The sequence below is a fragment of the Mus musculus genome, assembly GCF_000001635.26.
Source record: "Mus musculus strain C57BL/6J chromosome 4 unlocalized genomic contig, GRCm38.p6 C57BL/6J MMCHR4UN_CTG1".
In the NCBI taxonomy this organism is placed as follows: Eukaryota; Metazoa; Chordata; class Mammalia; order Rodentia; family Muridae; genus Mus; species Mus musculus.
The window spans coordinates 24,551-43,648 of NT_166291.1; the positions used below are offsets into that span (position 1 = coordinate 24,551).

Here is a 19,098-nt window from a genome sequence, read left to right on the forward strand (position 1 = left end):
TTAATAACAAAAACAACAATAATAATAATAACAATAATAGTAATAATATTTAAATTTTTTTCCTGCACGGACAGATGTGGCTATATTACTTTATACTTAAAAATTATAATAACAGAAATGATGATAAAAATGTTTTAAATTTAAATTTTGATTTTTTTTTTTTTTTTTTTTTTTTTTTGCACAGACACAGTCGTGGTCGGAATTTGGAACCCAGAATTTTTTTCCTTTTTTTTTTTTTGTATAATAAGAATGATGCATAACGTGTGATAATGTGATTTAGTGTGTGGTATGTGTAAAACGTATGGTAATCTATGGAAGTATAATAGCACCGTAATATGTATGTGATATAGAATTAAAATTATTAAAATAATAAAAAGTAATTTAATCAATAAAAAATTTTAAATAGTATATAATATTATATATAAGAAGATAATTTTATGACAATTTTTTATATAATAAAGACAATATGTAAGATGATAATATAATACATAGTATATGGTATATACGGTAATAAAAGATATAATATAGAAATAACAAAATTAATATATAGCATGGAAATGGCACATTTAATAATAAAAATATAGAACATATGATAAACAGATATAACAAGAGTGTATACATATTAGATGCAATGTATAACGGTATGATAACAGCAAGAAGCCTGATATAGAATAATATATAGTACAAAATATGCAATTAGGACAATATTTATGGTTAAAATAATAATAATAATAATAGCTTAATAATAGTAATAATAATAATAACAACAGATTACTATTTTAAATTTAAATTTTGGATTTTTTTTCTGCATTGATGCGGCCATGGTAGTTTGTAAATAATAATAATAAAAATTTAAATTTTGAAGTCTGTTTTTCCTGGGCAGACGCAGCTGGGGTCAGGAGAGTTTGGATTTCTAAATTCTTTTAATTAATTTTTTTTTTTACAATAAAAATGAAATCTAAGGTGTGATAATGTGATGTGATGTGTAGGATATTTAACATGTAGGATAGTATATGGGTATATAATAAAAAATAGATAATATGTAGTATAATTTATATATGTAATATATCATAAAAAGTATGTATTTTAAAATAATATATACTATATATACTGTATAGTAAAATAATTTTATGACAGCCTTTTTGTATAATAAAATATATGTAACACAATAATATAAGACATAGTATATGATATATGTGGTAGTAAATAAAAAAATAGTCATAATGTAAGTAACACATAATAAGATAGTAATAAAGTTTTTATATTGTGAGAGGAAATTTAAATTTTGAAAAAAAATATTTTTTTTCGATGGACGCGGCATTGTCCAGGTGGTGGTGGTGGTGTTGGTGGTGGTGGGGGAGCGGCTTTGCCAATTCGGACCTCAGAACTTTTTTAAACAATTTTTTTTAATGTAGTAAAAGTGATATATGACATGTGATAACATTGCATGTAGCGTGTGTGACCCGCGTGATGATGTGCAGCCATGCGGTAATCATAAAGGTAATAATACGTGGTGTGTCACGTGATACAGCGAGTTGTTATGACAATTTCTTATATAATCAAAATGACATGCAACATAATAATGTGATATAACATGTATTATATGTGACGTGTGCAATTATATAAAATAACAGTGATAATAATAATAAAAATACTATGTAATGTAATGATATAATAACAAATGCTTATGTGATAGAATCTATCCAAGTTTCTAATTTGCACCAAAAATAAAAGAGGTTTTTTATTTATTTATTTATTTATTTATTTATTTATTTTTGGCAAATTCGGCCTTGAAAAATTTTAAACAATTTTTTATAATAAATATTACATATAATGTGTGTGATGCAATATAATGTAACACAGTGTATATAGCACACAGGATGTTATATAATAACATATAATAATAAAGATAATAGTGTATAATCAATAACCAATAATAAATTTTTACACCAATTCTTATATAATAAAAACAATCCGTAGCATAATGACACGATATAAGACATGGAATATGGCCTACGTGGCAAGAAGTAAGATGATGTGGTGATAAAAATAGCACGTAGCATAGTAATAAAATGAAATAAAATCTATTTAAGTTTCTAATTTGTATAAAAAAGTATCAAATATTAAAAACAAAATTAAAAATTAAGTTTTAATTAAGTTTCTTTTTAAATTTTATTTGTTTTTTTTTTTTCAAATTTGGGCTACAAAACTTTTTTAAACAATATTTTTTATAGTAAATCTAATATATAACATGGAATAATGTAATATAACACGGTGCATATAACACACGGGATGATATATATAATAAGGTAATAATGATAATATTAGTATCTAATATAAAACACAATAAATTTTGTAGCAATTTTTTATATAATAAAGAGAATTATAACGTGATCATATAACATATATATGGCACATGTGATAATATATAACAATACATTATTAATAGAAATAATATATAATAACATATAATGCAATAATAAATTTTGTGGCAATTTTTTTTGGTATATGTGACATGTGATAATATACATTAGATAAGGTACAAGATAGAAGATGATATACAATATAGACAATGACAAATACTTTGGGTCAATCAATACGATGAGCAACATATTAATATGATATAACACGCACCGTATATAACACATAGGATAATATATAAACGTACAATAATAAAAATACTATATAATAATAAATTATAACATAATATAATAATAATGAAACTGATAAAAAGAATAAACATGGCGATCGGTAATATCACCGGTAATGACCACGGTGACAACCATGGTAGGGGATTATTTATTAACATTTTATTTGTATATTTTTTATTTTATTTTTTTGGAAAATTTTGGGGATTTTGTGTGTGTGTGTGAATTTTTCATTTGCTTCATGTCGTTGTGTCCGCAGTTCACTCTACTTCCGTGTCATTTCCATGCCCCATGTGGACTCCTCCTCTGCAAAAAGGAAAAAAAATTAATACAATACCAACTTTTTATATTTTTTTAAATCCCAAAACCTTAAAATCTTGCAACCACGAAACGAAAAAAAAAAAAACTTGAATTTTATTTATTTACTTATTCATTTTTATTTTATTTAGGTTAAAATGTCTACTTTTTGCATTCTTAGGGAAAAACGTGAATTTTCTTTTCATTTTTATATTCTTTGAAATTGTAGGTTTTTTTGTGTTTTTTTTTTTCTTCAAATGTTAAAGAAACGATCCTGTGGATTTTGGGGTTTTTGTTTGTTTGTTTGTTTGTTTGTTTAAATAAAATTAATTTTTAATTTTATTTTTTAGAAAATATTTTTAAAAATTCAAATTATCAAGTTAAAAAAATTTAAATTTAAACATAAAATTCACGTTTTTCCCTAAAAATATAAACTACCACAGCTCCATCTGTCCATGCAGGAAAAAAAATTATATTTAAAATATTAAAAACCCTGTAATCCTTGAAAAAAGATTTAAAAACCATAATCTTCTAAAGAAAACAAACCTCTAGAACCCTACCAAAAAAACTAAAAAAAATACCAAGACTCTAAAACCTAAAAAAAACCCTTAAAAGAAACCCAAAATACTAAAAAAAAATCTGATTTCGCTTTTTTTAAAACAATTGTAAAAAAATTTAAATTATTTTTTTCTGGACTGACGCAGCAGCTATAGTCGGGATAATTTTTTCTTATAATAAAAATGGTGTCTACTGTGTGATAATGTGATATAATGTGTGGTATGTGTAACACGTATGGTAATATATGGCAGTGTAATAGCAGTAAAAATGATAGATAATATATAATAAAATGTATATGTAACAATAAAAAATCATATAATTTAAAATAATATATGATATATATAACATAACAAAGTAATTTTTCTGTCATGAAAGCAATACATCACGTGAAAATGTAAGAACACATTTTTATATAATGAAATCTATCCAAGTTTCTAATTTGCATCAAAACATGTTTTATAAATTAAGATTTTTTTCAAGGTTTTTTTTTTTTTTCCTTTTGCGGGAGGTGTGGGGGTTGCTGGAAGTTAAATTTTAAAATTTGTTTGTTTTTTTCCCTCGGATGGACGAGGCCTTGGTCGGCGGAGGGGTGTGCAGATTTTTACCTGGGAATTTTTTAAACAATCTTTTATTTTAATAAACATAATATATATATACACACACACACATATATATATATATAAACCGTGTGACAATGTAATATAACATATAGTATATACAGCGCATGTGATAAAGTGTAACGTGACTGCTCAAAAAATATTATATAGAATGATGTATGCATTATATATCCTATAATATATATTTTAAAGTAATACATAATATTTTTGTAATATATAACAAAATAACTTTAGCCATTTTTATAAAAAGCATTATGGAACATGGTACTATAACACATAGCATACGATATATGTGATAATGAATAAAATGATACCGTGATAATAAAAGTAACAAGTAATATAATAATAAAAAATTATGAAATCAACTTTAAAAAAAATTAAAACCACAAAATCTCGATACTGTGAAACAAATTAATAACTAAATAAATAAATTGAATTTCTTTTTAATTTTTATTTTTGTAGATTAAAATGTTGACATTTTCCTGTCTTAGGGAAATAATGTAAATTTTTATTTAGTTTTATTTACTTTTTAAATTTTTTAAAATTGAAATATAACGGTTTTTTTCTTTTTTTTGTTTTTTTTTTGTTTTTTTGGTTTTTTTGGTTTTTTTAATTTACAAATTTTTAAGCAACGAACACGTGGACTTTTTTTTGATTTGTTTTTTTTTTTAAATAAAATTAATTTTTACTTTTGAGAACATTTTTAAAAAGTCAAAAAATCAATTTTTTCTTCAAAATAGACTTTTCTTAAAAGAGTGAGAGACATTTTTTTTCCCGTCCTCCAACCTCAGCAACAGTGAAAACGCAATTTTTTTTTTCTTTTCTTTCCTGGTGCTTCGCACCAACCTCCGTGTTCTCCTCACGTGACGCTGGGACGCAGCCGTGGGCTTTGTGGAGGAAATTTCCATTTATTTATTTTTTATTTTTAATTTATTGCTCATTTTTGGGGAAGTGAGGTCCCTACTTACCCATGATCTGAGGCAGAGGCATGGCTGCCTTAGGAAACAACGGTGATGACCTAGGGTTGCTGGGGGAGAAGAGATTTAAATTTTGGGATAAAAATGATGTACGGTGTGGTGACGGCAGATTTAACGATAAAAATAACAGATAGCATGTGATAATGTGACATCACGTATAGAGTGCATATTACACACGATGTATAACGATGCAGTAACAACATATATAAAATAATATATAAAGAAAATAGGCTTTTAGGACAAATTTTCATGTTTAAAAAATTAATACTAGTACTACTACTACTAATATTTTAAATTTAAATTTTATAATTATTTCTTTGCCTGGTCGGGAATTTAGACTTCAAAATTTTTTTGCATAATTTTTTATATAATAAAAATGAAATCAAACATGTGATAATGTAATGTTAAATATATGCAACACGTATGATACTATGTGACAACATAACAGAAAAACTATAATTAGTAGTATAATTTACATATGTAATATATAATGAAAAAATTATATATTTTAAAATAATAAATCATAAAAATTATATAAATTCTGACAAAGTAATTTTTATGGCAATTTTTTCGTATAAAAAATCACGCAACATAATACAATATAATACATAGTATATGAGATATGTGGAAAAAAAGAAATAATATAGTAATAATAAATAATATATGGTGTGATAAAAGCAAATTGAGTAATAAAAATAATGTACAACATAGTAATGTGATGTAAAGTATAGATTATATACATATTACACATGATACATAACGATATAATAAGAATAAGAGTAATATATAAAGTATAATACAAAAATAAGCTTTTATGGCAGTTTTTATATTTAAAAATTGTAATAATTAATACAAATATTTTAAATTTAATTTTGTCCCTGTGGGTGGGGAATCTGAAGACAGAAAGTGGGGTCGGGGAGGAAAGTGGGGGGTTCCCTTTCCCACTAGAATTCCCACTCTTGGCACTGGAAGTCCCACCTTCCACACCGGAAGTAGCTCTCACCTGCACAGGGAGCTCCGCCCACCGCTGACCACGCCCCTCTCCCCGCAGTTCTTCCCCCCCAGCCGGGCCGTGTGGCCATCGTGACAGGGGCGACAGCTGGCATCGGGCGTAGCACCGCGAGGCAGCTGGCGCGGCTGGGCATGTGCGTGGTCGTGGGTAGGTGGGGTCTGCTGGGGGTCACGGGGGTTAAACTCGGGGGTCAGAGGTCACACACGGTGTTAGAGAATCACTCATGGGGGTCAGGGTCACAGGTTGGGGTCAGGGGTCAACTACAGGACCTGGAGTCACACCCGGGTCAAGGGTCACACCTGAGGTCAGGATCACACGTGGGTTCACAGGGGTCACTGGGGTCGGCCTGGGTCACAGTGACATCACACAGCGGCCATCTTGTCTCCCCCGTCCCCACAGCCGGCAATGACGAGCACTGCGGACAGGAAGTTGTCAGCTCCATCCGGGCCGAGATGGGGAGCGACCGAGGTGAGGGTCGGGGCCTCGAGAGGATGGGGTGGGCGGGGCTTGGGGGATCAGGATGGGCGTGGCCTGGGGTGTGATGGATGGGGAGGGTGGAGGGCAGGGTGTGAATGACAGGTGTTGGGTGATGACGTCACAGGCCCCGCCCATGGGCGTGATGATGTCACAGGCCCCGCCCATGCCATGCACTTCCTGCCCTGGGCCTGAGTGACTGACAGGCCTTGATTTCCTGGTCCCGCCCCCCGCAGCGCACTTCTTGCCCCTGGACCTCGCCTCCCTGGCCTCCGTCCGAGGCTTCGCCCGCGACTTCCGGGCGCTGGGACTCCCCCTGCACCTGCTCGTCAACAACGGTGAGGGCGGGGCATGGGCGGGTCCTCGGGCGTGGCTTCAGGCAGGGTGGGCGGGGACACAGCCTTAGGAGACCTTGATGGAAATGAGCTCATGATTATTCAACGCTTATGCAAATGACCCGAAGCCTATTTAGAGGTCATGCCACGCCTTTTCTGCGTGTGTATGCAAATGAGCAGTAAATGAGATGCAGATCTCTGCGTGAATATTCATGAGCTCGCTCAGAGCCTTGTCCCTGTGCCTTCCAGGTCAATTTGCATATGCAAAGCACCTCGCTTGTGCGCTTCCCTGTGTATGCAAATGACTCGCAAATGCGCCTCTGAATATTTATGAGCGCAGTGGGAAAAACGTTCCTTAGTTTGGGGGAAATTTACATATTCGTGAGAAGTCACACCTCACTGCTGTGTATGCAAATGACATGCAAATGCATGGATGGATATTCATAGCCATAGGGGAGCTTCCGTCATGGGAGCCCCGCCCACAGCACCCAGGACTGCACAGCCCGCACCTGGGCCTCAGTTGTCAATCAGGATCCTAAGCCCAGCTCCCTCCCCATCTGCTTCCTCTTCCCCTGCTCCAAGTTGTCAGTCGGCCATTAGCCCCGCCCCATTCCTGATGTGCCACTCCCAAGCACAAGCCCTGCCCAAAGCATCGCCTAACTGAGCCTGGACCTGACCTGTCAGTCACTCGCCTAAGCCCCGCCCACGTGACAGCACTGCCCTATGAGTTGGCGTCTGAGCTGTCACTCAGGCCTTGGCCCCGCCCAAGGGTCCTGAGTGTGGCTTAGTTCTGAGCTGGCAATCCTGAGCTCAAGCCCTGCCCCCTTGCCCCATCTGCTTCCTGTTCCCCCGCAGAGCTGTCAGTCACACGCCCAAGTGTGAGTCCTGGCTAATTTGCATATGCAAAAGTGTTTCATGCACAGTCATGCAAATCAGCTCACGCATATGCACAAAACATACAATCGCATGCAAATTACCCTGCCTATGCAAATGGGCTGCCAATGCATACAGATGAGCTCATGAATATGTAGAAAACCTGCCACACATCAGCGAGAAAGGTTTCGGTGGCGATTTGCATATGCAAATGAGCCCGGACCTCGTGTTCTGTCCCTGTCTGCAGTCCCTGGTGGGTTTACATATGCAAATGACGCCATATCCACGAGAACTCACGCTGCAGCATGGCTCCATGCCAATGGCATCTCATTTGCATGCAAATGCACCCGTGAATATTCATGACCCGAAGAACACACAGCCATCCCCTGAATGTGCCACGGCTCATTTACATATTCATGAGCCGCTTTGCATGTGCATATCACACTGACTCCCGCTCTGCATTGGGACTTGCTGTGAATAATTTACATATTCATGAGGTGGTTTGCGTGTGCAGAGCAGTGGAAACCTCACTGAGGTGCGTGAATATTCATAGGCGCATTTGCATGCCATCACACAATTTTGCATGGTGTCATTTGCATATGAACTGATGCAGGTTCGAGGCTTTCCCTGAATGTGCACGGCCTCATTTGCATATGCAAATCTACCAGGGGGGCTCAGGGACACAGCAGACAGGGTGAGCAAGTGTGGGGCGTGGCTACCATGAATATGCATTGGCAGGGCAATTTGCATATGACTGCACGGTTTATGGACTAATATTCCTGATCTGATTTGTGTGCGCCTCATTTGCATAAGAATAAGTGTTTGGCTTCTGGCCTCCCGATATGTGTGGTTCATTTGCATATGCAAATCCTCAGGCCCTTTGCAGGAGTGTTAGTTAATTTACATATTCATAGAGGAGCCGGGTCGATTTACATATGCAAATGAGCCCGACGTCCCTCACCCACTGCTCTCCCCGCTATGTAAATATGGACCCTCGCCCTCATGAATATGCAGATGAGGGGTGGGGGCTCCCAACCTGGAATCCGCGGAGGGAGCTCTGGGCTGGGGCGGAGACCGGCAGGGGTGGCCTGGGCGGGACTTCCTCTCTGGGTGGAGGCTTTCCTGTAACTTGCCTGGACCTCGCCCCTGTTCCTGTCCATCTTAACCGAGGTGGGCGGGGCTTCCTGTTCCTGTCCATCCAAATTCTAGGGGTGGGACTTCCTGTGTCTCTCAGACCCCACTCTATGTGGACGGGACTTCCTGTCTGTCATTTCCTGTTCCTGATAATCCCAATCCCTGGGGTTGGGACTTCCTGTCCATCACTTCCTGACCCTGCTGTGACCCCACCCATAACCTCACCCTGACTCCGTCTGACCCTGCCCTTACCCTGACCCCCACCCAGACCCCTAACACCACCCTGTGACCCCTCAGAGGGCATAACGCTGACCCTGCCCCTTGACCCCTGACCTTGTGACCCTGCAGCGGGCGTGACACTGACCCTGCCGCTGTGACCCTGACCCCTGTGACCCTGCAGCTGACGTGATGCTGACCCCCGACCCCTGTGAACCCCGCCCTGGGCGTGACGCTGACCCCGCCCCCGTGACCCCCAACCCCTGTGTCCCCGCAGAGGGCGTGACACTGACCACGCCCCTGTGACACCTCACCCCCGTGACCCCCCGCAGCTGGTGTGACACTGACCCCGCTACTGTGACCCCTGACCTCCGTGACCCCCTCCCCCCCGCAGTGGGCGTGATGCTGACCCCACCCCAGTGACCCCTGACCCCGTAACTCCGCAGCGGGCGTGATGCTGGAGCCGCGGGCTGAGACTGAGGACGGCTTCGAGCGCCACCTGGGTGTGAACTTCCTGGGCCACTTCCTGCTGACGCTGCTGCTCCTCCCCGCCTTGCGCGCGTCAGGGGCCGAGGGGCGGGGCTCGCGTGTCGTCACCGTGGGGTCGGCCACACACTACGTGGGCACCGTGGACATGGCCGACCTTCACGGGCGGTGAGTGTATGGGGCCCGGAGTGGGCGGGGTCTGGGTGTGGCATTACAGGAAGTGACCATGGGGGGACAGGAAGTGACCCGGGAGGACAGGAAGTGACTCTGCTGGACAGGAATTGACCCTGGGATGACCGGAAGTGACTGTGGGGTGGGACAGGAAGTGAAAATCGGGTTACAGGAAGTGACTCTGCTGGACAGGAAATGACCCTCGGGGTGGACAGGAAGTGTGACCCCGCCTTCCCATAACCCCCCCCTCCTATCCCCACATCCTGACTCCACAGCCACGCCTACTCCCCGTACGCAGCCTACGCGCAGAGCAAGCTCGCCCTCGCCCTGTTCGCCCTACAGCTGCAGCGCATCCTGGACGCCCGCGGTGACCCTGTGACCTCCAACATGGCCGACCCCGGCGTGGTCGACACCGAGCTGTACCGGCACGCGGGGTGGGTCTTGCGCACGGTGAAGCGGTTCCTCGGGTGGCTCGTTTTCAAGGTGAGCATGAGCGTGACCCCTAACGCCATGTGACCTCACGTGACCCCTTTCTACCCTGTGTGACCTCAGACCCATGTGACCCCCTCATGACCTTGTGTGACCTCCATTGACCCCTACTTACCCCTTGGTGACCCCTTGACCTCTGATGACCCTATGTAACCCTCAGTGACCCCACCCAACCCTGCGTGACCCTGGTTGACCCCATAGAGCCCAGTGTGACCCATGACCTCTGATGACCCCACATGACCCTCAGTGACCCCAAGAGCCCTCACATGGTGACATATGACCCATGATCCCCGCCTGATCCCACCTGACGTCTACTTGACCCCCACAACCTCGAGCGACCCCGTGACCTCTGATGACCCCCACGTGACCCCTCCCGCCCCGCCCCGCCCCCGCAGAGCCCGGAGGAGGGCGCGTGGACGTTGGTGTACGCGGCGGCCGCCCCGGAGCTAGAAGGTGTCGGAGGTCGCTACCTGCGTGACGAGGCCGAGGCAGAGCCGCTGGGGACCGCGCGGGACCAGGAGCTGCAGCGGCGGCTGTGGGCCGAGGGCCTCAGGCTGACGGGCGCGGGGGGCGGGGACAGCGATGGCGTGGCGTGGTGACGGCGTCAGTGTGGGGTGGGCGGGTCCCGGAGTTGAGAAATAAACAACGTGTCCATGCCCCTGCCTCAGCTCACAACTGTGTGTGTGTGGGAGGGGGGTGAGGGTGGACGGGCTCTCCTCACCACTTCCTGTCTGACTCCATGTGACCTCTGTGAACTCGATGACCTCTGTGGCCTCTGGTGACCTCAGATGACCCCAAGTTGCCCAGCCTGAACCATCTTGACGCCAATGACCTCTGTGACCTTTCATGACCCCAGATGACCCCCAAATGGCTCCAAGTGGCCTCAGGGAACCACATAACCCCTGTGACCTCACCTTGACCTCAGTGACTTCCTGTGACCACGGTGACCCCCACCTGACCCCCATATTCCAACCTTAGCCACTTTTTGGCCGCTGTGACGCCTGTGACCTCGTGTGACCCTAGATGACCCCACGTGACCTCAGTCACCCGCCTTGAGCCAGCTTGACCCCGGTGACCTCTCTGACCTGCCATGACCCCTGACCTGCCGTGACGCCGGATGACTCTACTTGACCTCGGTGACCCTGCGTGACCCCTAGGATCGGACCTCACACAGCCGAGGTTTTACCCAACAGACTGGCACCGTGAATGACTCGTCCTCGTGTCCTTCGTGGTTTGACAGAGTCACCCGGGGAGCAAGCAGACGTTTAGGTGGTCGTTAAAAACGTGACTACAAATTTATTATACAATATGCCTTTATGAAAATATTAAAACGGGGGAGAGTTTCCAAAAAATAAAAAAATAAAATTAAAAAAACAGAAGAGTTTTAGGGTCATTTTTGGGTTTTTGAGTAAAAATTTTTTTTAGAATTTCAGTGCTTTTTTTTTTTAAGGGTTTTTAGAAGAGTGTTTCAGGTTTTTTTTGTTTTTTTGTTTTTTTTTTCTGGTTTTCAGGCTTCTAGTGCGCTTTTAGTGTTTTTTCTTGGTTTAGTCGTTTTTTTTTAAAGGATTTTAGAGTGTTTTTTTGTTTTCTTTTTGTTTTTGTTTTGCTTACGGTTATTCTTTAGGGCTTTTCTCTTTTTTTAGCTCGTGTGTGTGTGTGTGTGTGTGTGTGTGTGTGTGTGTGTTCTTCAGGTTTGTTTTTTTTTTTTTTTAATTTTTAAAGTTTTATTTTTGGAGTTTAAGAGTTTTAGGGTTGCCAGGAAGTGGTGGTCCTTGCCTTTAATCCCAGACCTTGGGAGGCAGAGGTAGGTTTATTTTTGAGTTCGAGGCCAGCCTGGTCTACAGAGTGAGTTCCAGGACAGCCAGGGCTACACAGAGAAACACAGTCTCCAAAAACTCAAAAAACAAACAAACAAAACAAGAGAAAACAAAACAAAAGAAAACCAAAACAAAAAACAAAACAAAACAAAACAAACAAAAAAAACCCCAAAACAAACAAGAAGAAAACCAAAAGAGTTTTGGGGTCATTTTTCGGTTCTTGTGTAAAATTTTGTTTTTTAGAATTTCGATGCTTTTTTTTTTAAAGGGTTTTGTAGGGTTTTTAGAAGAGTGTTTTAGATTTTTTTTTAAATTGGTTTTCAGGCTTCTAGTGTATTTTTTCGTGTTTTTTCTTAGTTTTTTAAAGAATTTTAGTGTAAGTCAGGGTTTTGGGGTTTAATTTAGTCTTTATTTTATTTATTTATATTTTTGCATTTTACTGTATTTCTTAGGGTTTTTGTTGTTATGTTCTTGGTTTAAAAAAAATTAGGGTTATACATTTTGGGATTAGTTGTTTTGTGGTTACCAGGCAATGGTGGCCTCTGCCTTTAATCCCAGCAATTGGGAGACAAAAGTAGGTGGATTTTTTGAGTTCAAGGCCCGCATGGTCTATAGAGGGAGCTCCAGGACAGCCCGACATACACAGAGAAACCCTGTCTCCAAAAACTCAAAAACTCAAAAAAAAAAAAAAAAAGAGTTTAAGATCATTTGATCATTTTTCGGTTCTTGTGTATTTTTCTTCTTTTAGAATATTAGTATTTTTGTTAACGGTTTTTAGAAGAGTGTTTTAGAGGGATTTTTCTTTTTTTCGTTTTCAGGATTTCAATGTATTTTTAGATTGTTTTCTTGGTTTTTTGAGGATTTGTTTTTGTTTTTTGTTTTGGTTTGTTTGTTTTTTTTTTTTTAGGCTTTACAGGTTATATATCATAGTATATTACCGTATTGTATACTATTTATTACTATAATCACTATGTATGTATGTATGTATGTATAAATACACAGCATAGGTGACAATGCTTATGTCACTTATGGATTTTTACTATATATTAACTAGGCACATATAGATTGCCTATGGATTTATTCTATACAATAACTAAGCATCTACATATAAATACACAACCATAGATAACTATGTGTTCACGCGTGATTCCAGTCACCAGGTCTGGATGCTGAACCCGGGATTCGAAGGGCGTAAGGTATGGCTCATAAGTAATGTGTACATTAAGGTGCGAAGAGAAACACTTGGGTATCCAAATAAAATATTATTGTATGTCGCTAAATGTATATAAAAACGAAGGCAAACACTTAGGTATCTGAATAAAATATTACCATAAAGAGACATGGCCACTTAATGTTGCTTAAAATGTGACGCCTTAATCTATAAGTAATGTATGCTTATTGTATGCATAAAACGTGATGGCTTAATGTATACTTAAAACATGATGGGTGAATGTATGCTTCACAGGTGAGAGCCTGTGCAGAGCTCCAAGGTCATATATTCTGGAAAATTGTTACTAATGTCTGGCGTGTGCTGCAGGACACAGGTGCACACAGTAGGGTTTATGTCACTTCTAAAAAAATGACACAAAATATACATTCATATATGTACACACACAAACACACGCAGACACACACATACATATACACATATACATGCACTTACGCGTACACATGCATATGCATATACATATACACATCATACATACACACATACAATTACCCATACATACATATACATAAACATATGCATATACATATAGATATATAAACATATATACATATATATACATATACATACACTGACATATATACACATACATATACATACACATATTCATATATATAAATACACATGCATTCATATACACTGCATATAAATATGCATATACATATACCTACACATACATGTACATATATATATACATGTATATACACATACATATAACTGTACGCTACATGTGCACATGCACATACATATGCATATATACATATAATTACACATACATACACATACACGTACAGAAACACACACACATACACATAGATATAGGTTTCAGTTGGGCCCTCTGTGAAAGGGTCACGTGACCCCCATGGGTTCAGCGGTCACAGGCTGAGAACCCGAGTCCCGGGCTGGATGTACGCTTTCTATAGGAGCGTGTTCAGGCCCAACACTGTGGTGTGCGAGTGCGGTTTCAGCTGGTTCAAGCCTCGCCTGGGCTAAGCGACCAATTCAAAACTGCTGGGGTCTAGAGGGAGAGCCTGGCTTGGGAGGAGGTCGTATGCAAATTGGGTTGTCTGTCACCCATCTCATTTGCATACATCTCCATACAATTTCATGGATTCCTAACTTCCCATTTTCTTGCTCCCACCCACTCAGTCATATCCATCCTACCAACCTCATCTGCATATTCACAGCTCATTTGCATGTCTCTTATCTGCATGTGCATCATGATCATGTGTTCGTAGCTCATTTGCATACAGTTTACATTAATATTTAAATCGCTCACATATACATTCCTATGCCTCATTTCCATACACACACGTACACATTTTACTATATGCTACTTATTTATTTTGTAATTATTACATTATTATATATCATGCATTCTTACTCTATGGTTTATTATGTATGATATTATTATTAATATATGTTACAGTTTTTTCCTGTACTGTATGTTATTTATTAACTATTCTGCTACTATATATTATAATTTATTACTGCATTATACACTATTTATTACTATTTTCATTGTCATTATACTATCATATATAACTTATTATTGAACTATATGTTATTTATTATTTTAATAATAATAATTAAAATAAGAAATTAATAAAATAACCATTAATAATTATTTTTAATTCTTTTTAATGCAAATGATTTATGAATATTCTCGAACACAGAGGCATATGCAAATGAGATCTATTCAAGCTTATGCAAATGAGCAGACTTTCATAAGAGGCAGATTCAATCTGTGTGCATGCATGTATGCAAATATATGTAATTGAGGCACATTATGCAAATTAAATCTCCATTCCTATTATTTTTTTTATCACATTATTATATATCATAATTTCTTAATACATTATATACTATAATTTTGTTATTTTTCATTATATATTAAAGTATATTATTGTAATATATGTTTTTACTCTTATTTTAATTATTGTGTATGTCATATATTATTTATTACTGCACCATATATTGTATATTCTTATTTTGATTCTCATTATATTATTATATATTACAATGTATTACTGAACTATATTATTTATTTTTTTAAAGTATTACAGTATTGTATATCATAATTTCTTACTGCATTATGTATTATAATTTTTATTATTATTATGTTATATATTACATATTACTCTACTGTATGTTTTTGATTATTTTAATTATGTTATTATATATCATAATTTATTACCACATCATATATTATACATAATTACTTTTACTGTCAAATTATTATATATTACAACTTATTATTGAGCTATATGTTTTTTCTTATTTTTTAATTATTACATTATTATATATCATTTCTTACTACATCATATATTATAATTTTTGTTACAATATTATATATTATAGTTTACCCATACTATACTATACATTACTTATTATTATTTTAATTATTTTTGTATATTTAATTATTTTTGTATATTAAATATAATTTTACTGCATTGTATTTTTTCATAGTAATTGTACTATTATGTTATAACTTATTACTGAACTATATATTATTCATTATTGTTTAATTATTATATTAGTATGTGTTATGACGTACCACTGCCCTGCTGTGACTCAGGTAGCCCAGGCTCGTTCATCTGGTGGCTATGAAAAAACATGCTAGAGAATCCCCCTGTGAGGGACGCAGGACACCAGATCCGGTCCCCAGAGCATATGTGGCACTGCACAGGTTACATGTAGATTTATTCTATATAGTAACTAGGTATGTATAGATTACATAAGGGTTTATTCTATACAATAACTAGGCATGTATGTGTAAATACACGGCCTAGGTGACAAACGCGCTCATGTGTAACTTCAGTCCCCAGGTCTGGACACTGAACGTGGGATTTCAGGGACATAACATTTCATTCATATGTAATGTGTACATTAAACTGCAAAGAGAAATACTTAGGTATCCGAATTAAATCTTATCTTAAAGAAACATGGCCACTTAATGTATGCTTCAAATGTGACAGATTAATATATGCTTAACACATGATGGCCTATGCAGAGTGCCAAGGTTCTGTGTTCTGGAAAATTCTTACAATGTATGGTGTGTGCTGCAGGACACAGGTGCACACAGTAGAGCTTATGTCACTTCTAAAAAATGAAACAGAAAACACATACATATATACACACACACACATACACTTACACATACACATATATACACTTAAACATACATATACATGTACATCCATAGACATATGCATACATATACATATACACACATACACATACATACATAGACATAGACATATATAAATTCTTCATATAGTCATATACATAGAAACATATAAAATTATTTATTACATATACCTATATATATGCATAAACATATATTATCTATACATATACACACATATATATGCATATACATATAAATGCACATACATATACATACATGTATACCTATACAAATATACATATGCATATACATATATACACACAAATATACATATACATACATGTATATGTACAAATACATGTACACATACACTTATACATATACATCACATACATATACATACACATACACATATACATCATATACACATACACACACACACACACACACACACACACATACACATACATATACATATATGAAGAGTTTATCAGGGGCTTAGGGCTCCAGGGGGCCTGGACTCTGTGATATCACTGCAGGGAGCACAGCTGAAAGCAGGCTGGCAGGTGTGGCACAGGAGCGACAGCTGGGCACTCCCATCCTGAGACACAACTACAGACATGCATATATATACACTAACACACACATATACATACTCTTTCACATTCATATAAATATATATCTATACATATATACCTATACATACACATAATATACACACACATACATACACATATACATAAACTTATATAAATACATAAACATACATACATATACATATATACCTTTACATATATATATGTATATGTATATATATATATACTTACACATAAAAATACTAAGTCATATATATACATTATACACAGACATGCACATAAACATATACACATATATTCACATACACTCGTACATATAAATACATACACATATCCATATACTTACATATACATACACATACATATATGTACATATACATATATACCTATACATATGTATACATACACATATACATAAATATACATATGCCTATACATAATCATATATATCTATATTCATAGTCATAGGTACACATTATACACACACGCATACATATACATACACATATACATATACACATACACACATATACATACACTTACACATACATATTCAGACCCTGAATCCCCCCAAAAACCCTAAAACCCTTAAAATAAAAACCTAAATAACCATAAAACCCTTAAAAAAACCTAAAAAACCCTTAAGCACCAAAACCCCCTAAAACCCTTAAAAAACCTTCAATACTTTAAAGTACCCTAAACAAATACTAAAACACATTAAAAAAAAACCCTAAAACCTTTAAAAAAAACTGAAAAGCCTTAAAAAAAACCAAAAGCTCAAAATCCCTAAAATTTTTTAAAAAAAAAGTTACTACAAGAAACTAAAAATCTAAAATACCTTAAAATTCTAGAACTCTAAAACCCTCAAAAAAAAAAACCCCAAAAAACCCTAAAACACACAAAACAAAACCCAAAACCATTTTAGACCCTTGAAAAAAAACCCTGAAAAATCCTAAAAAAAACAAAAACAAAACAAAAACAAAGCCCTGAAGCCCTAAAGAAACCCTAAAGCCTTAAAAAGAAAAAAACCTGAAAACCCTAAAAAACCCAAAATATTTTTAAAACACTAGAAAACACCCTAAGACACTAAAAACCAAAAACAATTTTAAAAACAATAAAAGAACCCTAAATTAAAATAAAACAACAACAACAAAAAACCTCTAAGCTGGGTGTGGTGGCGCACACCTTTAATCCCAGCACTCAGGAGGCAGAGGCAGGCGGATTTCTGAGTTTGAGGCCAGCCTGGTCTACAGAGTGAGTTCCAGGACATCCAGGGCTACACAGAGAAACCCTGTCTCGAAAAACCAAACCAAACCAAAACAAAAAACCTCTAGAACCTTAAAAAGAAACCTAAAAAAAAATCCCAAAGAAACCAATATTTCCCAAAAACCCTAAAACCCTTTAAAAAAAAAAAACTAAAACCACAAAAAACCCCTAAAATTCTAAAAATCTAAAACGCTAATGAAAACCTAAAATTCTGAAAAAATACTCAAGAACCCTAAAAAGATGCGAAAAAACCCTAAAACCCTAAAGAAACCCATGACCTTTTTAAAAAAAAATCTAGAACCCTAAAAAAACCCTTAAAAAATCCTAAAGACTTAAAAGAAACAAAAACGCTAAAAAATCCCTATAATCCTCAAAAAAACTTATAAAAATAAAATACCGAAAAAAACCCTAAAAATGCCCCAAAACTGTGAAATCAAAAAACCTGACAACTCGTTAAAAAAACAAAAACACAAAAAAACCTAAAAAACAATAAAACCCCCAAAAACCCGTAAAGCCATAAAAAAACCCAAAAAACACTAAAAATCCCTGAAATCCGTTAAAAACATTTAAAAAAAGCTAAAACATCCTAAAAATTATTATTACATTATTATTTATTATAATTTCTTACTACATTATATATTGTATATATAGTTATTATATTATGTATTACAGTTTATTTCTTCACTGCATAGTATATATTATTTTACATTTACTGTTTTAGTTGTTACTTATCATATATTATAATTTATAACTGCATTATATATCATATATTAT

At 36.8% G+C, this 19,098-nt stretch overlaps 1 protein-coding gene and 1 long non-coding RNA gene across 10 annotated transcripts in view; one reads left to right on the forward strand and one right to left on the reverse strand.

Moving 5' to 3' along the window:
• The window catches only part of Dhrsx (dehydrogenase/reductase (SDR family) X chromosome), a 21,863-nt gene extending 10,200 nt beyond the window's left edge, over positions 1-11,663 (forward strand). The window contains exons 2-7 of one of the 9 annotated variants that reach the window (XM_030251637.1): positions 6,149-6,242; positions 6,509-6,577; positions 6,820-6,921; positions 9,588-9,795; positions 10,074-10,281; positions 10,683-10,950. In XM_030251637.1, coding sequence (XP_030107497.1) covers positions 6,562-6,577; positions 6,820-6,921; positions 9,588-9,795; positions 10,074-10,281; positions 10,683-10,886 — 738 coding nt within the window. In that variant the 5' untranslated portion in view covers positions 6,149-6,242; positions 6,509-6,561 and the 3' untranslated portion in view covers positions 10,887-10,950. Of the gene's footprint in view, positions 1-6,148; positions 6,257-6,508; positions 6,578-6,819; positions 6,922-9,535; positions 9,796-10,073; positions 10,282-10,682 lie in introns of those variants that run through there. The other 8 variants (XM_030251639.1, NM_001033326.3, NM_001368261.1 and 5 more) reach the window with 8 other exon arrangements.
• Positions 152-5,333, reverse strand: LOC115489312. Its single transcript, XR_003953265.1, has 2 exons — positions 5,089-5,333; positions 152-2,954 (listed from the first exon to the last, which is right to left on the reverse strand). It is a non-coding gene; the product is annotated as an uncharacterized LOC115489312 (long non-coding RNA).
• Positions 11,664-19,098: the final 7,435 nt, after the last annotated feature.